General features: G+C 36.7%; 1 protein-coding gene across 1 annotated transcript in view; it reads left to right on the top strand.

The window, feature by feature from the left end:
• Positions 1-24,354, top strand: part of CCDC162P — a 214,336-nt gene that overhangs the window by 157,742 nt on the left and 32,240 nt on the right. Inside the window, exons 32-37 of the mRNA XM_031964438.1 lie at positions 8,895-9,048; positions 9,619-9,714; positions 12,053-12,208; positions 16,841-17,064; positions 19,705-19,843; positions 22,523-22,643. Of these exons, the coding sequence (XP_031820298.1) occupies positions 8,895-9,048; positions 9,619-9,714; positions 12,053-12,208; positions 16,841-17,064; positions 19,705-19,843; positions 22,523-22,643 (890 nt within the window). The remainder of the gene's footprint in view (positions 1-8,894; positions 9,049-9,618; positions 9,715-12,052; positions 12,209-16,840; positions 17,065-19,704; positions 19,844-22,522; positions 22,644-24,354) is intronic.

The raw sequence follows: 24,354 nt of genomic DNA, 5'->3' as shown, positions 1-24,354 counted from the left end.
TTGGGTGATTCATAGCTTGTTTGAAGAAGTCAGAGTGTTTATGGCTATTGGTAATTATATCATAGTGTCTTTCACTTATCTTTATCTTTTTTTTCAAACTTGATGATCAACTCCTTGTTCTACTTAGTTGATTATCTGAGTGTACAGACAATTGATTCTGAAATTATTTCCATGTAATCAGGCATTTTTTCCATTAAAAAATTTTTGATGATGTTTGCTCACCCTCTGACTCTGTTTAAGAAGAATGCATGAACCTCTTGGCAGAGAGACAATGGAATAGGTATGCAGAATAAGACATAACATTTTCAGACAGAGTCAATATGTTGTTTTGCTTGACTATACTTTGACGTTGGCCTTAGAATCCAGAAGACCTAAGTCCAAGTCCCAATTTTGACACATACTGGCTATGTAATCCTAAATAAATCATGTAATTATTCATAAATTACAAAGAAGGTATCAATTTACATTGGGGGATTTCTTCACTGGGATCTCCCTATACCTATGATATCACAAGTCTGAGAGAAAACAAAAACAAAACCCAATACCTAATTGGAGAGCAGTTGGTACATATAGGCAGTCTCCATCAGAGGTAGGTCTTGAATTCAGGTCTTCATAGTTGCAAAGTTCATTTTATAACTATTAAAGTAAATATTTAAGAAGAAAAAAAAATGTTAAAGAAGTGTAACAGAAAGTTCCTGGTTACATACATAGACATTGTTTATTCATATTTGTATAAAGAAATGTTCATCGTTTGGTGAATTGATTAAAAAAACAATTATATACATATATATATATATATATATATATATATATATATAAACATACATATGCATATATCTTCCAAATACATACTCATAAGGTTTCTGGCTCTGACTGGTCTTTTTAATTTCTTAACTCTATACAGTGTTTTCCAGTGTTATCCAGCTTTTCACTATCTTCCCTGTTACCTGCCTTTGTAAGGGATATGTAGTCTTGATTTGGAGGATTTATCAAGTCCTTTATAGAATTTTTCTCCCCCTTCTCCCTCTGCCACGTATGTGGGCACAGGAATTAAAGCTAGTCTTTGCTGTGTTTCCTTTGCTTCTGCTCATCACAAGTACTGAAAGACAAAATGATCAAATGTCCCATAAAACGATGTTCCTTATTGCCTTCGGACACCGGTATAATGAAACCAAGCCTGCCAACTCTTGTTCGTTTCCCCCAGGAAAACTATTGAACTACAACTTCCTTTGACCAGTGGTTTCATTTACTGCCAGAATGTTCATACAGATGCAGCTCAGTACTTCCTATGTTGTGTCAATTCACTGATCATTGTACACGGATCTCACTGTAGAGTAAAAGCAGCTGAGTTAATATTTATAGATAGTCTGAAAATGGGTTCTTAGCATTCTCTGTCCCCATTTCCACTATTCAACTACTCTCTGGCTACATAAGACTGTTTTTCTTTTTCTTTGTTTCATGGATTAATATGGATTTGGCCATGGCCAAAAAATTCATCATTTCCTGATCATGAGCCACTTAATACTTAGTTTGGTTTTTGAACAGCAGACTTGATCTGTCTCTGGTACTAAACTCAAAGCTGTTTCAACAAGTAAAAGCTGTTAGCACTTATGCCCTGTGGTCATGGCCTTCAAAAACTACACACTATGATGAAGCATCAAAGGACAGCTATGGAGCTGAATTGTTTAGCATTTTCAAAAGCCCAACTTCTGATTCTACTAAAGTAAGATAAACATATCAAATAAATAAATAAACAAAATTATATATATATATATATGTGTTATATATATATATATAGAGAGAGAGAGAGAGAGAGAGAGAGAGAGAGAGAGAGAAAATAAAATAAAGCAAAAACTGAAAACCAGGAATTCATAGAAGTTATGGGACTCTGTGCTTTAATGTACATATCCAGCTGTGTGTGGAGATTATGCTAGCAAAGGAAAATAGTCAAGACATGTATTTTCAGTGACATTGTGAGCTTAAGACTTATGTCTAAACTTGCCAGGATTGGGAGAACATGTCATAAAACTGAATAAGCCCCAGTGATGTGAAGATGAAAGATAAGAAATTTAAAAATGAGAAGTGGAGGAGATTGATTAGAAAAATGAATAGAAATGAAGCTGAGGGAACAAACCAAGAAGAGTCATATCTTCCCATCAAAAGTAATCAGTCAGAAGATGTTGTTTGTATGTCCTTAAGTTTTTTACTGAGATAAAAAGAATGCTTCAGAGAGAAATTCTGCCAAAGCTGCTCCACTTCTGAAACCATTGGACCACAAACAACATAGAGGTGATATGACAGCCCAGAATAAGTGAGAAAATGATTGTACCAAGAGACTTTGAATGAACAAAACTCAAGTCTCCAGCTCTAGGTCATTTACATCCCTAGCAGTGAAGAATCTTGCCAATGTAATCTTGGAGCTACTATCAACAATCCTCGGATATAATGGAAGACAGCAAAGGTCACAGAAGATTGAAGATAAGAAAACATTTTCTTGATTTTTGAAAAGTAAGAAAAGTGGAAATCTGAAAGCTATAGATCAGTAAGCTTGAGTCCCCAGTAAAAATTATTGAACATATTCAAAGTCTAGTTTATAAATCTTTAGGAGAGAGTGTTTGTTAGATGCCAATTTTAGTCTAATAAGAAAAAACATCACAATAAATTAGCCACATAGTCTTGTGTGCAGATTGAGGGAATGCCATGCAGACAGTGTCTCCTAATATAAAAATAGTCTTTAAGATTAAGATTAACAATAACACCTATCTAAATAAACTACTGACACAAAAGGGTAGAAATGGATAAAAGAATAATGATCAAATTGACTCTTACTATTTCCTAAGGAAGTTTGACCAATGCAAATCAGATTTCTGCAAAAAAAACCAAAGTCATGAACACAGAGAGCCAACATGACTTCATCAAATCAACTAACTAGTATTTATTAAGCCCTTATCATGTACCAAACACTGTGCAGGAGACAGAAAAATCCAAAAGATAGATCCTACTTTTAAGGAATTTACAGTCTAATGGAAGAGAGAAAATGAAAACAGCTATGTACAAACAATATACACAGAATAAATTGGAGATAATCAAAAAAGGGAAGGTACTGGAGATACTAATGTACTAAATTAAAGAAGAAAATTTCAAATTTCAAATTTTCAGGAAAATGTGAGTTCAAATCTGATCTCAGATACGAGTGACACTAGATAAATCACTTAACCTCAGTTTCTTCATCTGTTAAATCAGGATAATAATCACTTACCTCACAGGGTTTTTGTGAGGATCATATGAAATGATAATTGTAAAGCACTTAGCAGAATGCCTGGCACATAAGTGCTCTTTAAATATTGTTATTATTGTTGTTGTTATCTCATGAAAATCTACTCTTATTTCCTTTTCTAAAAGACTTACTAAACTGGCATACTAGAGTATTGCTCAAACAATGAACCTGAATTGCTGTGAAATTATCTTGATCAAAATTGTTCAAATAGAAGAAGGTACCTTCCTTTGCTTCTTTTCAGGGATGGGAAATTATTGGTATAGAATATTGCAATTTTTCTGAAAGTAAAAATAGGGGCAGCTAATTGGTGAAACTGGATAGAGTACTGGCCCTGGAGTCAGGAGACCAGAAAGTAATTTTAATAGAAGATTTGATAGCATCCCATACTATTTTATGGAAAAGATAGAGATGTAGACTAGCTGTAGATTAGGGAACAATTTGCTGGTTTCAGAACTGGCTGCTAAATGGCAGACCCAAAGAATAATCATGATTGGTTCAATATCAGCTTTGAAAAACATAAGCTTGACTATATTCTATTTAACATTTTCATCAATGACATTGAAATACACAGAGATAGCATACCTAATAATTTTAAAGATAACACAAAACTGGAAATAGATATTGTCCATAGATTACAAATGGCTAATGATATTGTGGTACATAAATGGGAGGGAATATTACTGTAAAATGATGTAAAAATGATGAAAATGATGAATGGAAAGATATTAATTTCTGTGAAATTAAATAAACAACAAAATAAAGGAAAACTATGTATATTAACTTCAATAATGCAAATGGAAATAACCACAAAACACTAGAAACTAAATGCTGTGAAATTATCATGACCAAGAATGTTCATCACTTCCATCCCCAAAAAAGGGACATGAAAAGGTACTTTCCTTTGCTCCTTTGCACATTTGAGGTACTATAATTAGAAAACACTGCAGACATTTTTTGATGAATTCCCCCTCCCCCTTTTTTTCTTTACTAAAAAGAATAGCTCCTAAGTTATATGGAGTATGAGGTGATTGTATTGGAAAAATACATTAGGAAGCACTGGTGATATTAAAATGAAATTTGGCATAATAATGTTTTAAAGAAAAACATCTGGAGATTTTAGTGGTTGGGAATCTCAATATGAGACATCAGTATGATTTAGCTGATAAGAAAACTAATGCAATTGCATATGTATTAAGAGAGACATAGAGTTTAGGAAAGACTTCATAACCCTACTATTGAGCTCTGCCTATTTTGATTTACCAGGCTCAGTTACTTAACCACATTTGTTGATGTTTGAAAAGTCATGGAAAATAAGAGGGGTGCTAGAGTACTAAAACAAAAGAATGTGGTCCTGGTTTTCTTTCTTTTTTTCCTCAATAATATTTATTTTTCCACATATATGTAAAGATAGTTTTCAACAATCATTTTTGTAAGATTATTTTTTATCCCTCCCTCCCTTACTTTCCTCTCTCCAAGACAGCAAGCAATCTGATATAGGTTAAACATGTACAATCATTTTAAGTGTATTTCCATCCTTATCATGTTGTACAAGAAAAATCAGACCAATAGGGAAAAAAACATGAGAAATTAAGCAAATAAAAAGGTGAAAATATTATGCTTAGATGAGCTACCTTCAATCTCCATAGTTCTCTCTCTGGATATGAATGGCATTTTCCATCCCAAGTCTTTTGGAATTGTCTTGGATTACTGCATTGCTGAGAAGACCTAAGTCTATCATAGTTGATTATAACATAATTTTGCTGTTACTGTGTATAATATTCTCCTGGTTCTGCTCACTTCAATTGCATCAGTTTGTGTATGTTTTTCCAGGCTTTTCTGAAATTAGCCTGCTTATCATTTCTTATAGAACAATAATATTCTATTACATTCATATGTCATAACTTGTTCATCCATTCATTTCTCAATCCTGATTTTCAAAAAAGGGAAGTGAAGATAGATTCTTTGAATTATATACCTACCATCTTGAATTTGATTCCTGGAAAAATTCTTGATTATAATATCAGAGTCATAAGCATTTACATAGGAAAACTGATTACTACAGACCTCCTGAGTTTCAGCAAGACAAACTCAAACCAGATCAATCTCTCCTTCCTAATACTGTTATTAGATGGATACATCTAATGCCCCAGATGGCATATACCTAGACTTCAGTACGTGCATTTAGTAAAATTCCCCATGCTATCTTTCATCAATTCACAGCGTTTCTTAAATGCCAATTATGTGCCCTTATGAACAAGAAGAGCTGTGGGATAGACAATAGTGCAATTAAGTGATTTCAGAACTAAGTGGATGATTGCATCCAAAGAAACTTGTCATTTATTGATCAACATCAACTTGACTTGAGGTCATTTGTGGAATATGGTAATATTATTTCCTACATAACTCTAATGATACACCATAAGATGAATGGTTTCATCAGTGGCAGAGAAGAGTGGGAAGTTGTTTTCCTAATTGGAGAAAAACAATATTTGAAGAGGAGCTGAGAGGGATTTGGGGGTCAGGGGGAGGAGACAGATGGGAAAAAGTAATCTTTGCAGGGGCATAATGGAAAAGTCTTAAATATATCAGACATAAAGCCAGGGAATGGAATGAAACATAACCAGACCAGCCCTATCCCCAAAATAGAAGCCTCAGAAGGAACTCAACAATGGGAGAAGGGGGCCACAAAAATGGAGACATGTTCCAGAGTGAGGAAACCCCAGACATTGAGAAAAATTTCCATGTGAGGAGGCATCTGAGGCACAGTGGCAAAATCTGAATAATAACAACAAATGAAGAGACTGAGCCCCAAATTAGAAGCCTGAAGGAACCCAAAAATTATCTCTAATATTTCTTTCAAAAAATATTCAATAATTTATGTGTATAAATGAGTCACTTCTTCATTAAGTCAAATGTCTTGCTAAATTTTCTTTAAACTGGTTTTACTTTTTACTACTTCTCTCTGCTTTGTAAGATATAACTTCATAAATGTCTATTAGTCTTCTTTGTTTTTCTAACCTAGTGTTGCTTTACCAGCCATCTTCTCTGGCAAGTAAGTCAAATGTTTACTGACGGAAGTGTTTTCTGGAGTCTTTTGGTCTCTATATTTTGACAACAATTTACATTGGCTAAATTTTGTATAAATTATTATAATTGATGTCAGTGCCATTTCTGCTGTCCATTTCCAAATTTTGGTAATATAATTATTCCTTAGAATATATGTTCTATTTCAAAGAAACCAAAGAAAGAAGAAAAGTATCCAAAAGTACAAAAATGTTTGTAGCAAGTCTTTTTGTAGTAGCCCCAAATTGGAAACTAATTGGGGGCACCCCTATTGGGAATGAATGAACAAATTATCGCCTATGGATATAATGGAATATTATTGTAACTTAAGAAATGATGAAATGGTCAGAGAAGCTAAAAAGATCTCCAAGAACCGATTGGGGAGGTTCAAATGATTAGAACTAAGTGAAACATTTATACAATGACATTTTAAGGAGGGGAAACCAACAACAACTTCAAAAAATTTTACAATCATGATCAATACAATAATAAGCCAAGAGTTAAGAGGTCTAATGAGAAATCCTCCACTTATATCTTGCCACAGAGATGATGGATTTAAATTACACAATGAGACATGTATTTTTAGACATGACCAATGTGAGAATTTATCTTGTTGGATTATGCTTATTCACTATGATAGTTTTCCTTTAAAAAATTTTTTTTCAATGGAGTAGTATAACAGTGAGAAGAAGAGAGAAGTGCTTATGAAATAAATATTTTTTAAAGAATATAAACTCCTTAAGGGCAGATATTATTTCATTTTTGTCTTAGCAATCCCTAAATGCCTAGTGATAGATTGTTTAAATTATTATGGTTGAATTGTTTCACTTATACACCAAGCGTTTTCTTTATTATTCTTTCTTTTTTGCTTTTTACTAATTCTCATCTTAGCTCTTTACTCACATAGGTAAATTTAAACCTAGCACATCTAACTCCAAATCAAGCACTTTCAACTATAATATATTTCATGTATACGAGTTGTGTTTCATTCACTTATTTATTTTAAAAAAACCCAACATATTTATGAACTATATTAAGAAACTGTGCCAGGTACTAGAGGAAATATGAAGAGAACTATAATACAAAACTTATCATCAGGATGCTTACAATCTGAGAGAGGGAGATATATATGTGTTTATATATATGTACATATATATAAACACATATAATATATATGTGTGTGTATGTATATATCTAAAAAATAACAGGCCTAGATATACACATTTATGACTGTCAAAGATATTTTAAAAGAGAATACTTAAACTGCCCTTGCACAGCTTATAAGGATTCCTCTTGAAAAAAGAAGAAAAAAGAATTCCTCTGATGAAAGCACTTTAAAAATTTTAAAGCATTGTAAAAATCCCACCTCTGAGACATAGTAGCTATATGATAATGAGAACTTCAAGCAAGTGCTTCTCTATGACTCTAAGTTAGAGATAGATAGTTTGCAGTCTAAACTAATGAAGGGAGTTTGCACACCAAGAAAATTGCAAGTATTTGATTTATTGATGAAATAATAACAAATAAATATGATATGAGTGTAAAGCAATGGGACAAGTCACTTAAACTTTGTGAACCTGTTTCCTTATCTGTAAATGAAGAGGCAGAATCAGGGAGACCAGGAGACTATTGCAATAGACTAGGCTAACTGAAGTAAAGCTTGAGGAGAGAGAATGGGCATATATGAGGGACGTTGTGAAGGTAGAAAGAAGACATCAACAAACCAAATATGAAAAATAAAAGAGTGAGAAGTTGAAAATGAAACAAAAGGCTGAGATTGGGTGACTGGTAGGATCATGGCACCCTCAACAGTAATAGGGAAATTTAGAAGAGGCAAGAAGGAAGATAAGAATTCTGTTTTAAATATTCTGAGAGTGAGACACCTGAGATCTAGTTTGAAAGGTCTAAAAGGCAATTGGTAATTTGAGACTGGAGCTCTGGAGAGAAATTAGAACTTGATAATAGATCTGGGAATCTTCTGCATAGAAATTATAATTGAACCTTGGGAGCTGATGAGATCACTAAGTGAGACAATAGAGAGAGAAGAAAAGAAGGCACAAGAAGGAGTCTTGTTTGACACCAGCAGTTAATTCATGACCCTAGAGGAAGATTCAACGAAAGACCTTGAAAAGGAATCATCTAGTGGGTAAAGAGTCAGGAGAGAGCAATATTTCAAAAATCTAGGGAGGAGAAACCCAGAAATAAAAGGCTCATCAACCTGTCAAAGGAAACCTAGGTCAAGAAGAATGAGGATTGGAAAAAAGGCCTTTACATTTGTTTTTTAAGAGATTATTGATAACTTTGGAGTATTTCCAGTTGAATGATGAGATTGGAAACCAGATTGTCCAGGGTTTTAAAAGTGAGTGAGAGGAGAGAAATTGTAAGCACCAATTGTAAATGGCTTTCTCAAGGAGCTTAGCCTAAAAAGAAGAAAAGAGGCATTAATCAGTGGCTTGCAGAAATTCACTTTAAAATTTAACTTGCAAGAATTTTTAAGGATTGTGAAAAAGTAAAAGTTATTGATTTTTAACAAATTATATTCATATTTTGTTAGAGAAACATTTTTGCTTGCTGGAAACATTTCTGCCTACCAGACTGTCACAGATTCTGTCTTTCATGGGTTACAACCAATGAGCAACAATCTTGTAAAGTCTGTATTTGCTTCACAATTCTGTCTTCCTCAGCCCCTTGATCCACAGAGCCACCAGGTGAGTGAAACACACTTATAAAAGACACATATTACTCTTTAGAGAAAATAGGACATAAAGTGACAACATTGTTGATTTAAATTTTTTTTAATTTTCTTTCCATATATATATGAGAAATTTTCAAAGTTATTATTTAGTTTTCTGTATGTATGGTAAGATTCTCTTCCCATCTTACCTCTTTTCTTCTTTTCTTTTCCTTCTTCTTTCCTCTATCTCTCCTACCTGTCTTTTCCTCTCTTTCCTCTCTTTTTCCTTCCCCTTTTCTTCCTCCCTCTCTTTTTTCTTTTCTCTTCTGTTTTCATTATCTTTTCTTCCTTCTCCTTTTCTCTTTCTTCCTTATTTCCTCTCCTCTTTCCTTCATTCCCTCCCTCTCTCTTCCCTCTATCTTTACCCCTTCTTTCTCTCTAGCCTTTCACCACCCCCATTTTTGCTATAGGCTACCCAAAATAATTAGATTTCCCAATGTATGTTTATCAGTATATAATATACATACATATTCATTCGTGTAATTCATTCATGAATTTATTGTTACAAAACTATGATATTAGGTTTTTTATTTGGTTCCTTTAGGCATGCGTGCTGTTTCCTTGGAGGTCATTCCTAGCAGATGGAGGACCATTTCCAGTTATCCTTAGCAGCCCAGACTCCCTAGAATATAACATGCAGGTAAATTGTGGTGAGAACTGCAAGGTGATCTTTGGAACATCCCAGATAAGTTTCCTAGATGGGTAAATAGGTTTGGTCCTGTGTTCTTGCTAGAGTATGAATCACCCATATTTGATGTCACATGTTTGATGACAAAGATTTCGTCTGTATAAAACAAAGTGAGTCATGTTTGCTCAACACAGATGGGAACTGCACTCCCACTGATATCTATTTGTCTTGCTTCAGATGTAGCTAGGCTCTTTCTTGACAGGCAACCTTAGAACTCTCCAGATAACCCAGGGACTAGGGTGTCACTTGACAGAGAAACCAGCAAGGCAGCTATTGGAGCAGAGTTCTTTAAAAATACTCACATAAGATGAAAGTTGTCCTTCTGTGAAAATGAGGTTTTTTCCCCAAAAGTTTTTTGTTTGTATTCTTGTTATTGTTGTTGTTTGTTCATTTGACTGGTTTAAATACTACTGCAAATTTAAAGTTAGCTATTTTATCAAACGTGACTTCCCACAGAAGCCACTCCTGAACTCTATTGAGAAAATTCTCCTTTCAAGGTTCAGAAAGGCGTTTTCAAGTAGTTTTGCCCTTCAAACAGTGTTCTCATATCTTATTTCTTCTTTGTTCCTGTTTTGTTACATGATGCATACAATTTACCAAAAATTGTGGTTTTTGTGCTTGCATTTCTCAGACACTGTGATCTAGTTTTGTCTGCCCAACCCAAGGAGAGGAAGCAGAGGAGGCTGTAGTCGCAGCAGCTGTAAAGGGTTCATGTTCCTTTTTTTCTTTTCCAGTTTAAGAATAAAAAGTACTTTGAATGTGGTTGCTTAGAAGGAAGTGTCAAGAAAGATATGTTTATATGTTCAGAGCTGGAGGGTACCTTTGAGGCAAGTGAGTTCATACATCTCCCTCATTGTATAGGCAAGAAAACTGAGGCTTAGAAATATTAAGACTCTGACTTGACTAAGTTCACAAAGCTAGGATGCATTTGGTGGGGAGCCCACTGCTCCAATCACTACATCTGCTTCTCATGGGCATTCAGAGAAGACTGCTAAAAGCTACAGGACACCCCCTGAACAATGAGAGGGGCTTCACCAAGAGTCTTGCATTTTATTCTCTCTTTGGGTCATGAACTGGCTACAGTTGGGTGAGCAGAGCGATCCCCTTTCACAAGGCCTTCTTTGGCACTGTACGACTCAGCTTTTCATGGAAACAGCATTTTTTATGTTGTGAGAACAACTAAAGTATTGTTCAATGTGTCAGAAGACTCAGGGTCTGGCCTGTGATCAGGACATTGAGATGGGCACTCCTCCAAGACAACCCAATGAAGAGATTGCATAATGTGTAAAAAATATAAATATGACCAAAAAAAAGTCTCCAAACCTCTTGACACAAGCCACACAATACAATCCCACTGTACTGCCTGCAATTAGAATATCAGCTACATAAAGTCAGGAGCATGTTTTTAAATGATATTTTTAAAGCATTTTTTAATTACGTGAAAAAACAATTTTTATCATTTGTTAAAATTTTGAGTCTTTCTCCCTCCTTTCCCTTCTCCCTCCTTGGGAGCAAGTCACTTAATATAGCCAAACAAATCATGTTTACATGCAACATGATGCTGGGTGGATTGGGGAACATGATTTGACTTCAGATTTATTTGAATCCATATGATGTCGTATAATTTAATCTAGTATTTAAAAATAACAAGTACAACTAACATTTACATAGGGTTGACTATGTGCTAGGCATTGTGCTAAGCACTTTACAATTATTATCTCATCTAACCTGCACAGCAACCTTGGGAAGTAGATGCTATTATTATCCCCATTTTACAGATGAAGAAGCTGAGGCAAATAGAAAAGTGATTTGCCCAGACTAACTGTAACTAGCAAGTGTCTGAGGCAGGATTTGAATTCAAGCTCTCTCTCCCTGATTCCAGTCCCAGCATTCTGTTGTTGTTTTGTCCCTTGTTCTGGAAGAGCACCACGTCAGGGAGGTGATACTGTGATGGGCAAGTGAGTTGGATTTAAGTGAGGGAGGGCTGGGGAAGGCACCTGCCTCCCGTTCCCCTCCAGAGCCATCTGGGTCCAGTGGCCAGAGGTAGCTCAGGAAGACTGGAGATGGGCAGCACACTAGTCACTGTACCACTTAGCCAGCTGGTGTAGAAGGTACCTCAGTGGCCATCTAGTCCCATCTTCCCTCTTAACATCTGCAGAGTCTGAAGCCCAGAATATGTTCATACTGAGAGTAAATATCAGAAGTGAGACTTGAGCATGGTCCCTTTGACTCAAAAAGTCAATGCTTTTACCTCTGTACCACACTAACACTTAGGGCCATCTGTCCCTAGTTATGCTTGTGTGGGCTGAATGATCAAGACCGAAAAGTGGCCCATGGGGAGCTGGTGTCTGTGCAGTTAATGATGGAAGATGTGCTCCTGAGCAGCTACGACAAGATGGTGGGAGATCCCCGCGGATGTTACACCTCAGCAGACAAAAACAAGCAGGTACTGGGGGCCTGTGGTCCTATACTCAAGTAATTGTGCCCCTCTGGGCTAATCCATAGCATACCTGATCCACAGCTGCTCCTCATTCTCTCCCCAGAGACCCATTAGTGTGTCTGGTTTAGCTCTTGTTTAAAAGGTCCTGAAGTTGGGGACAGAACCACTTTCATTCTCTTGAAACATGAAGGATTATGACAGGTCAGGGGGGATCCCAATCATAGAGTTAGAACTGAAAGTGTCTGTGGAGTCCAATCCTTTCATTTCACTGAGAAGGAAACTGAAACAGAATTACATGACTGTCCCAGGATCACAAAATTCAAGTCCTGTGTCCTGTCCATTACACTGCTCATTAAAACTAAGCAAAAGGAAATATTCAATAACATTTTAAAAGGAAAAAAAATATTTATATATATTGGGAAATAACAAATATATTTTATTTTTTATTTTTATATATTTTATATATGTATGTATAATTGGGAAATAATAAAATAAAATTTAAAAATTAAAAACCTAAGCAAAACAAAAAAGCTCAATTTGATTTTTTTTCTTGTGTATCACATACATTGTATTTGATATTACAAACAAAGATCTAATTAAGAGACCCTGAATAGAAGTATTATATTAAATCCTAACTTATATTCTATATTCTGCTTCTAGTTTATGGAATTTACCTGGTTGACAAATTTATTTCTCTTAGAACTATAACTAGTAATTCTAATGCCTGGAATAAGGAAGAAAATTGGGATCTAGAAATGAAAAATTATGGAGGATAGGGTGAGAGGAGAACCTGTGTTTCAAGAAAAGACCACAGGGTCTCTCTCACAGGACACTGAAGGGAGAGGGCCTTCCACTCTACCCTTACCGAGAACCTTCTCTTCATAGTTTCTCCTGGGGAAGGGAACAAGTTAGAGCCAGGATAGGGAAACATTCACCAGGTATTCAGCTACTGGGGAAAGGAAGCTTCTTGTCTTAGCTAAAGAAATATTTAGCTTATTTTTTTTCCTGTTAAAGCAGTATAAGTGTTGTCAATCCTCTCCAAGTTTTGGTGCCCTCAAACAAAATGTCAATCACCCCACTCTTGTTCGATTTCTGTCTCTCATCTCTTTTCAGTCTTTCCCTTTGGGAATATTAGGTTACAGAGTAATGCTACTATTGTCACATCCCTCTGAGCCATCTCTTTTAGTTAAATATCTTAAATATGGGCCATTGATGTCCTTAAATCATGGTAAAAGCTGCAGGAAATTCAGAGGGGTATTTGTCATGGCCCACAAGCTGTACCTAGTAAAACATCCACCAACAGTCTGGGATAGAGGAATTTATTCCCCTCCTACCTCTACCTACTACCTTACAGTCAGGAATCCAGTTTAAGTGAAAGAGTTCTAGACCTGAACCCAAAAATGATGCCAAGGGCTTCTGAGTGTCTCTACAATCCTACAGGCAATAAATAGATATTGAGTGCTACTGGTGTGGAGAATAGTGGGTTCAAACAAATAAGAGTTACTTGTGTTCATTTCTTGGCCAGGATAGTACTATCCATGAAGATTTTTTGGGGGGTAGAACATAAGCATTTTGAGGACAGGACTGTGCTATTAAGAAAAAAACACTTGCATGCTTTACAAACTTTTGCAGTTGTGTCCTGAATCTAGTGGATTGTAAGCTTCTTGAGAGCAGGGCCTGTACTATTTATTTATTGAACCAATCTCAGCATAAATGCCAAGACAAGGCCTCCATCTTGTTGCTTTCCCATCTCAAAAGCAAGGATTCTTTGCCAAGAATTATTACCTGATTCATTTACAACCCTTATATACTGGAATGTATTTGTGTTTATTGATAATTATTAAGTTCATAATTAAAAAGAAAAAAGAAAAAAAATATTATCTGGAACACATAAGAATAAGATGTTTTGCACAAAATTAGTATCTGTAGCATGCCTTATAACTCAATATATAATAGTAAAAAAAAGGCAGAAGTAGTAAATGGAAATAGATTCAGGAGAGCAATAGATTATAAAAGAATATTATATAAAAAATAAAAATAAAAATATTATAGAGTTCAGTTTGTGGTCTAAAGAAATTATGCCAGAGGCATGTGACAGGTTACTAAAGTTTGGTATTTTATGTGAAAATAGCTTCATGTGCTCAAGCAATTACAACACAGAGTCATATGAGAATTGAGCAATTGGTTTGGGGGAATATAATTTTTTATAGCTCAGGAGAAATGAAGGTGTAGGAGGACAGGAACTAGGGAGGAAGAGGAGGAACCAGGGAGGCGTTGAGGAAATAAAGGATGTATATGGAGATATTGAGTCTGTCTTAAAAGATAGGAAAACTTGGTTTCTATAAGCATTATCTCAAAGGTTGTTTATAAAGATGCTAAGTACACCTTATCAGAGGTTGAAATTCTAGACAATGGAGGCTCATGATAGTAGGATAGGCTCCTCATTTCCTGAGAAGAGAGGAGAATAAGCTGATTTCAGAGTCCACATCAAGTTCATTGTTGTTCCTCTCTTTTTCTATCACTAGCCTGGGATACTTAATTTCCTTTATCCTTGCACTATTCTTGGTCCCTCTCTTCCTTTATTCTACCTCCTACTTCTCCTATCCTTCAAAAAGAAAAAAAAAGTCATGGAAGGTGATATTTCTGCTGTTAAGAGAGGTAACTTCCCTTAATTTGAATTTATTATTCAGTAGTTGTCTTTTTTAAATTTCAAGCTATAATTTACTTTAACAATTGTGGTTTTACATGTAATTGTAGATTCACTGTGAAGAGCACAAGTATTGTCAACACTCCTCAAGATTTGTTGCCCGGGGACAAAGGGCCATTCACTCCACTCTGTTTCTGGTTCGTCCTTAGAGGTCCTCCTCTGTCCTTTTCCCCAGGGATACTGAGTAATAGAGCAACTAGAAAGAAAATCTAAGATCTTCACCTTCGCCTTTTACTCCGGTGCTGGTGATTGATGCCTTGGGTCATAACTGTGATCTCCTGAATGCCCCGAGGGGTTTAGTCATTTGTGTTGTGCTTTCCTTAAGGCCAGAGGCTATGCAGAAGTTCGGACCTTTTCCAGGGCAGATGTTAAGGGTCAAGTATGATCATTTAAATGTGGAGGATCCTGTGAAAATCTTGGGTCTAGAGCTGGAGGGAAACCAGAGGTCATCTAATCTACCTTTGTTTCTCTAGGGAAGGAGAGAGAATTTGGAACTCAAAACTGTTTTAACATGTAGTTAGGGGATATTATTAAAGAAAAAAAGATATTAAAGCAAAAAAAAATACTCAACACTTTGTTTTGTAAACAGAAACAAACAAACAAAAAAAAAAACACATATATTAACCAAACAGGGCCCAGGCTAAGTCAACAAACTTAGAGATTGAACTCATCCTTTTTATGGGCTTCCATAAAAAAAGCATATAGAGCAGAAAAGATGGTTTTGCCCCCCAAATGTAATTATAAACCACAGCCCATTAGAATATATAATCTGCTCATGTTAGATCAAAGAATATTATGATGAATGTATAAAAGCCAGCTCAAGAACACTCCTGATTTTCTTTTCACCCCACAAACCAGAAGTAAGCTTTCCTTTCTCTGATTCCTCTTTGCAATATTTATATTTTTAATAGAATATTTACCTCCCATTATCACTATCTGTATGGGAGAAGACTGGAGGACAGAAGAGATTGATTCAAAACTTGCTTCTTAACTTTCTGAGCATTGCAAAAAATGGACAGAACCCTTCATGTCTCTGAACTTTGATTTCCTCATCTATAAAATAGGAATAATATTGGCTCTGGTGCTTATTTCATAGAGTGGTTTCACTAATATACATTAATGTTTTGAAAATTTTAGTTGCATTATAAGTCCCCCATTAGTGCCCCCTCTCCCTCCCCTCTCCCCTGTGGTTCCAAGAAAGTGTAGTGTGTGCAACAGATGGGTTAAACCAGTCTGAGAATAACTGTGGGGCTCGGGCCAGTTGACCAGAATGTCTACTCCAGACATGGAAAGACCGTCCATAGTGGAGTGGGCGCTTGAGAACAATTTGTTACAACAGCCACTAAGGCACCTGAAGCAGACATTGAAGACTCCAATTCATCCGCAGCATCCCAGGCCATCGTCGACCATCCTGACTTTTGTCTTGCAACTGGCCTTTGATGACTCTGGAAGAGAGAGTGAGCCTGACTTTGTGCAGCTGTATCTCACTTAAATCCAGTTCACAGGCCAGTCAAGACATCAGTTGGTCATGTCATTGTTCCTCTTCAAAAAACAACAAGCCCCAGTCATTGTTATGATTATGTAGCAAGATTTCATTTATTTATTTAGTTATTCTGTGGTAACATATTATGCTGTGTTACTCTAATGGAATAGTTAAATAAGTGGTACAGTGAATAAGAGCACTGGGTCTGTCTTCAAGAAGAGCCAGCTTCCACTCCATCTTCAGGCACTTACTAGCTGTGTAACCCTGGGCAAGATGCTTAAACTGTCTGTTTCAGTTTTCTCCTCCGTAAAACTGAGAGAAAACAGCACCCACCATGAAGACTTGTGAAAACCAACCGAGAGAGGATATTTGTGAAGAGCTTAGCACAGTGCCTGGCCCATGTGTTTATTGATTGACACCCTTCTCCCTTCCCTTTTCATAATTTCAGGCCAGAGTGAACAAAATGGCTGAATTAAAAGGAAGTCAACCATGGGGCAGCCCAAAGACGCTGGAGAAGCAGCGGGATCCACTGACAGCCTATGCTTTCCTGAGATCTTTTCTTATTATCTGGAAACAGCTTGAAGTGCTGAAGGAGCAATGGGGCCGACTCAAACTGAGGGTCACAGATATCAACACAGTTACTCTGTATCAGCAATTTCAGGAGCTCTATGGGTAAGTTTTTCTGTTAGAACAGTACTTTGGATTAAAATGAGTGGGACGGGGAAGATTCACAAATACTCCTCCATTTGTGGCCATCAGGACGCTCTCTGTCTTTTGTTTTCTAAGCTAGAATTGACTTATTGTGCTGTCCAGTAATTGCAGCCTTCCTCTGAGATCAGAAATTATTATTCAACTTCTCACCACAATCAGGGCTTTATCATGAAAACGCCAAGTTGTATAAACAGTGTGTCCCCAGGGGCATCTCAAACTCAACATGTCCAAAACCCAGATTCTTTATCTCTTCACCTCCAGCCCCAGTTCAAACCCAGCCTCCCTCCAAACTTTCCTGTTCTTATTGAGGGAACCACTAACCTTGTAATTAACTGGTTTCACAAACTTAGAATCACCCTTCAATCTTTCACTCCCTCACTTCCCCACAGCAGTCCAATTAGTTGTCAGGCCTTGTTTACACTCCCATGACATCTTTCACATCCATCCCTTTCCTTCTGCCCACATAGTCATTCTTCTAGTTACTCATCACTTCTTGTCCAAGCAAGAACCTGATTGACCTCCATGCTTCTAGTCTATCACCTCCCAGATTTATCCTTCATAAGCAGTCAAATTAATATTCCTAAAATACACATGTGATTGCATCAATGTTCTGCTGAAAAATCTTCTCTGGTTTCTTGTTGCCCTTGGAATAAAATGCTGACTCCTCATTCTAGCATTTAAAGCCCTCTACAATCTGTCTCTGACCTTTTCAAGCTTATTTTATTCTTCTTCTTTGCAAAGTATTCATTCCACCCAAAATGGCCTACTACCTATTTCCTAATCCCAGCATCCCATCTCTTTTCCTCTAATCTTTGGATAGATTATTCCCCACATCTGGAATTCACTTGCTCCTCACCTCTACCTCTTGAAACTTGTTTTCTTTTTCTTTTTTTTACATGTGAATTCTTTTTTTTTAATTATAACTTTTTATTTACAAGATATATGCATGGGTAATTTTGTAATTTTTCAGCACTGACAATTGCAAGACCTTTTGTTCCAACTTTTCCCCTCCTTCCCCTCACCCCTTCCCCCAGACAGCAGTTGATCAATACATGTTAAATATGTTGAAATATAAGTTAAATTTGGAACTTGTTTTCTGCAAAGCTCAGATCATGTGCCAAACCCCACCAGAAGCCTTTCTTACTTTCTTCCCCCTCCCCCAAGTTCTTAGTGCTCCCTCCCTCCTCAAATTATCTTCTCTTTACTTATTTGCATATACATGGTGCCTCCCTAAGTGAAATGGAAACTTTTTGAGGGCCTGGCTTATTTAATTTTTATCTCTGTATCTCTAGTGCCCAGCATAATGCCTTGTTCTTAAGTAAGTGTTTTTAAAATGGTTGTAGATTTGAGTTGAATAGTAGGGACTTGAATAAATAATATATTGGTCAACAATGCACATATCTTACAGTTATTTGACCCAGGGCTTTTTAGTTATTGCTGTTGGACTGTTTCAGTTCTGTCTAACTCTTCATGACCCCATTTGCAGTTTTCCTGGCAAAAATATGGAGTGATTTGCTGCTTCCTTCTCCAGCTCAGCTTACAGATGAGGAAACTGAGACAAACTGGGCTAAGTAACTTGCCCAGAATCACACATCTAATAAATGTCTGAAGCTGAATTTGAACTCACAAAGATGGTTTTAGTCGTTAGTTACTGGAGAGTCTCACTACAGAGTCTCCCACTTACCTACAGAGAATCACTAAGCATAGAGAAGAGCTTGGAAACCTCTTTCCTGCTTCTTCCATGTTGGGAGTCTTCTTCATTTCCCTCCCTTAGCCCCCTTTTCACATACATAAAAATGATGATCATGTCTTCTATGTATTTTAGTCATAGTATATATGTAAGGATGGAATCAGTGTTGGTCAGGACAGTCACTCTCTTTGGGCCTGGAAGATGGAGCTGAAAAGAAATCCTCACTATGAGAATATTATCAGTCCAATGAGAAGGCCAATGAAAATATCGTCCTACAATGATCATTTTTAAGAATCCCACTCTTTGTCACTATCCCCCACAAGAAAGGATATTTCTGAGTCTGGATAGGAGGCAGACAGAATATTCTACTGTGATTCTGTGGAGTTCTAATTTCTTCCCTCCTGTTATAAAATAGGGAAGAGAAAAGGAAATGGCCAAGTCCTAATTCAATATTGCAGTGAAGGAAAAACTGAAGTTTCCTATCAGGGAAGGTGTCACAAAAAACAGGTGAAATCAGATTGGGGCTTTAGGAGAATGAAATGGTCATATAGAATTGTTGTTGGGGGTTCTACAAGGAAGGGAACTATCAGAGTAGGAAAAGAAAATACCTAAATACATCAATGGATCAATGATTTCATTGTGGTGAGTCCTCCCTCCAAGGATGAAACGCAATTCAGTGCAACAAGAATTTGTGAAGTGTCTACTACATATGGAATATGATTAAAGGCTATGGAAAAGGGCAGGGACAAAGTAGAAACTGAAAACAGCCCTTTTCCTCTAGGACATTACATTCTGCTAGATACCGGTTACAACCTTTCCAAAGCTCTTGACTTGTAAAAGAAAATAATGTTTGAGGAAATTTAAAGAGAAAGACCAGATTTTTGTTTATTCTTGTCTCTATAAATTTCTAGATCTGATATTCTTTACCCTACCATGAAAACCATAGCCAGGCAAATGGGAAAAGAAGATGAATTTGAAGGACTTGTAATAAGTTGTCGGTCTATACTTCCTCCCAAAGGAGCTTCGGAAGTTGAAATCAAAACCCGCCAGGTTACTTTTTTTTAAATTTGTTTTGTTTGTTGTTTAATTACTGGTGCCGTTAGTATTTTACCATGTAAATGAATGTGCCCATTTTGCAAACCAAATTGCCCTAAACTGAATCTTTTTAATGTCCTAAGAGAATTGTCTATTAAAAATCAGTCTATATGTGAGAACTGAGTGCAGATTACAACATAGCATTTTCATTCTTTTTGTTATTGTTTGCTTGAATTTTGTTTTCTTTCTCATTTTTTTCCTTTTTGATCTGATTTTTCTTGTGCAGCATGATAATTGTATAAATATGTGTACATATATTGGATTTTAACATATATTTTAACATGTTTAACATATATTGGATTATTTGCCATTTAGGGGAGGGAGTGGGGGAAGGAGGGAAAATTTGGAACACAAGGTTTTGCAAGGGTCAATGTTGAAAACTTATCCATGCTTATGATTTGAAAATAAAAAACTTTAATAAAAAAAATCAGTCTATAGCTTTCCTTTTGAAAAAACATCTAAGAGTCTTGAATTTGTCCAGTTTTGGAAGTCTGAAGTTTCAAATTAAACTTGCTACATCAATTTCTATTCCAAAACCTAAGATAAAAAAAATACTCCTTTCTCCCCCCAAACAGTGGAAAATTCTGCCTTCCACATAAAAGGCAATATGTAAACACCATCACTACCTCTCCAAGGATAAAAAAAATTAGGAGAGAGGAAAAATGAAAGTTGTCTCTTGGAATTTTTCTGTCACAATTCTTACATTCTCACAGCCCTACAAAGTTTATATGTTCATACTGAGAATATCCTATCCGTAGCAGACAGAACTTGCTTCCATAAGTATTTTCCTGCCTCAGTCCTGTTCCAGAGGGACAAACATTGCTGTCCCTTTTTGACAAGTAAGCAAAGCCAAGCATCTGGTAGTTCATTGGCTTTAGGCAGGGTTGCCTAACAATAAGCAGAAATGATAACTTGCACCTATGAGATCTGACCTTATTGTTTATTCCCTAAGCAAGACTCCCTTTATAAGGCATCTGTAGCACTATAAAGAGAGCAATTTGAACTGTTAAAAATAAAAGACAGTAGGGTGCTTACCACTTTTATTGGTCCTGTATCCTGGCAAGGGACCGATAAAATTCTGATGAATAAGATGGTCTCCAATCTGAAGGAAAAAGCCCCTCCTGAGAAAAGATGGGCAGGGTTTGAATCAGGAGCCAAAATGAGGGTAAAAATGGAGGCTGGCAAAATGGAGGTCAGAAAGTAGAATTTCTTAGGAGTGCTACTCCAGAGATTGAGGTCAAATTGGGAAAACTGAAACCCAAAGAGAAATTTTCAGATTAAGGAAGTTTGCATGGAAATAAAAAAACACAGGGGGGGGTTAAGGCAAAGTAAATGTTTGCTTCCCTGTAGAGTCCCTCCCCATTTATTGTAATAGCATGTGCTTTATGCCTGCCTTATATTATTAAGCCCAAGTCCATATCTTTTCCCTGCATAGGCTGGCACTGACCACCTGTGGGGGAGACAGGTGGCCTAGTTTATTATTATCATGCATGGATTTTTAAATTACCATGTTTTCTCATCATTCTTCCCAATCTATGTGTGCCTTTGTATGACAATGACTTAGATATTTTTGTCTGTATTAAGGTCCCAAAGGAAGTAGCCTTAAGTTATAAATATTCAATACTGAATTAATCTGTCTCTGTCTCTCTCTCTCTCTCCCTCTTTCTCCTTCCCTCCCTCTCTCATTCTATCTTTCTTTGTCTCCCCCTGTCTCTCTCTGTCTCTATCTCTTTGTCTCTCTCCCTCTCCCCCCCCCCGTTTTCTCTCTCTTTTTTCCTCTCTCTTTTCTCCTCTCTCTCTCTCTCTCTCTCTCTCTCTCTCTCTCTCTCTCTCTCTGTCTCTCTCTGTCTCTCTGTGTCTCCCTTCCTCCCCCCATCTCTCTCTGTGTCTCTCTTTCTCTGTCTCTCTTTCTGTTTTTCTCCTCTCTCTCTCTCTCTCTCTCTCTCTCTCTCTCTCTCTCTCTCTCTCTGTCTCCCTTCCTCCCCATCTCTCTCTCTGTGTCTCTCTGTCTCTGTCTCTCGTCTCTCTGTTTTTCTCCTCTCTCTCTGTCTCTGAATCTGTCTCTGTCTCTCTGTCTCTCTCTCTCTGTCTCTCTGTCTCTCTCTCTCTTTCTGTCTCTGTCTCTCTTTTTTCTCCTCTCTCTGTCTCTCTGTCTCTGTCTCTGTCTCTCTGTCTTTCTCCTCTCTCTTTCTCTCTGTCTGTCTCTGTCTCTCTGTCTCTCTTCCTCTGTCTCTCTCTGTCTCTGTCTCTCTGTCTCTCTTTCTGTCTTTCTCCTCTCTCTCTCTGTCTCTGTCTTCCTGTCCCTGTCTCTCTCTCTGTGTCTGTATCTCTTTCTGTCTCTGTGTCTGTCTCTCTGTCTCTCTCTCTCTCTGTCTCTGTCTCTGTCTCTCTCCCTCTCTCTCTCTCTGTCTTTCTCTTTCTTTTAGTAAACCAATACTTGCTTTAGACACTTGATTTAGACTTTAATATTTACTGCCCAAGAAGCCCTTGTAGTATATTGATGTCACTAGGAAGCTTTTTTCCCTCCTTTTACAAGAGGATTGGGAAGATATAGCAGAAAGGGGGGGGAGCATCTTGAAAGCTTAAATTATATACCCAAAAAGTAGGCTGATTCTCAAATTCTGTTTACTCTAGCTTCAAAAACTTCTGGAAGATCTTGAAAGTCATATGATCCATGAGGTGCTAAGAAAAGTTAGCAAGGAAATAGCCTTAGTTATGTCAGAAAAAGCTAAAGAAGACTCTGTCCTCCCTACAGGTAAGATATATTTGAATTCATAGTATTGGTTCTACAAGTCTTCCTAAATTTCTGTAAATTTCTCATATATGTCATTTTTAAAAAGCAGTAATATTCCATTCCTTTCACATTCTCCAATTTGTTCGGCCATTCTTCAATTAAGGGTTACCCTCTTTGTTTTGATTTTACCACATAAAATACTGCTGTGAATATCTTGGTACATATGAGGCCTTTCTTTTTGTCTTTGACCACCTTGAATGAAGTCTGTGCCCTGAGTAGAAATAATAGATCAAAAAATTAATTTTTAATTAATTTTTGAGGAATAATTCCAAATTATTTTCAGAAAGGACAGACACAATTTACAAGTTCACCAATAATGTATTAGTGTTTCTGTCTTCCCATAATGCCTCTAACATTGATTATTTCCACTGCTTATCATTACATAATGGAGTTGACATAGTGGATAGAAAGCTGTCTTTAAAGCCAAGTAGACCAGAAGTCAAATTGTGTCTGTGACATGTACTGGCTGCGTGACTCTGGGCAAGTAACTCTCAGTACTTTAGCTAATTCTCTAAGACTCTAAGCTGCAGAAAGGGGACCACTCCTTCACAGAGGGAGTTTGCTCATTTACAAGTTCCCTATCCCTGTCATATTTTTAGTTTGAGGGATGTGAGCTGTTGATTTGTTCTTTTTTGGGGATCATAGTTTTACAGCTTCAAGGGATCATAAAGGTCACCTGATCTTATCATCTCATGTTATATATGAGCAAGGTGAGACCCAGAGAGCTTAAATGACCCTAAGATTACACAGCCTGTGGACAATAGGACCAAGAAAAAAATCCAGATCCTATGTGCATTAATGATTTAGAGCACTCTTCTGTACAGTTGCTGAGTTTGTAATTAATTTTTAAAAAACTATTCATATCTTGTGACTAATCACATCTGCTATAGATAGATATAGATATATATAAACACATTAAAGAGAGATAAAAGCCAGGTGTGTCTATATCATGTAACATGTGCCATATATGGTATAATAGGTATAGAGCGTAACTGTCCAGGGTAGGACATTAGCACACATGCCCACATGTAGGAGTGCATATGTACACGTGTGTATGTATGTACATTCTACCTTGCTCATGGGACAAAAATCTCTCCACTGACACTGGGCTGATGCTGCTAAAATGCAACCAAAGCAATTGATTTTCTAATGCTAATATTTATTAACTCATATGCAGAAGGACTGTCTTTCTATTCACACATGTCAGACTTCTTATTTGGGAATATATCTTTCTATATATGTGTGTATTTGTGTGTATTTCATTCATGCTGTTCATTAAAAGGCCAGATACTGAAGCCAAAGCTTAAATACTTTGACCATGTAATGAGGAAGACAGAACTCATTGGAAAAGACCCTGATGTTGGAAAAGGTTGAAGGTAAAAGAAGAAGGGAATGGCAGGGGATGCAATGGATAAATAATGTGATGGAAGCAATGAACATGAACTTGGACGGGCTTTGGGAAATGGTAGAGTATAGGAGGGCCCAGCATGTTATGGTCTGTGGAGTCTTGGAAAGTCGGACATGATTGAATGACTGAACAAGAACAAACCACTACACACACGTCTATCTATGAGTCTCAGTTTCCTCAATTATCAAGTGAGGACATTAGTATCTGTAATAGCTCATTGAGTTGTTGAGAGAAACAAATGAAATAATAATAAATGTAAAGTGT

This window comes from Sarcophilus harrisii, chromosome 4 (genome assembly GCF_902635505.1).
Source record: "Sarcophilus harrisii chromosome 4, mSarHar1.11, whole genome shotgun sequence".
Lineage (NCBI taxonomy): Eukaryota > Metazoa > Chordata > Mammalia > Dasyuromorphia > Dasyuridae > Sarcophilus > Sarcophilus harrisii.
The sequence above is the reverse complement of the archived record's forward strand: the minus strand, read 5'-3'. Positions and strand labels throughout refer to the sequence as shown.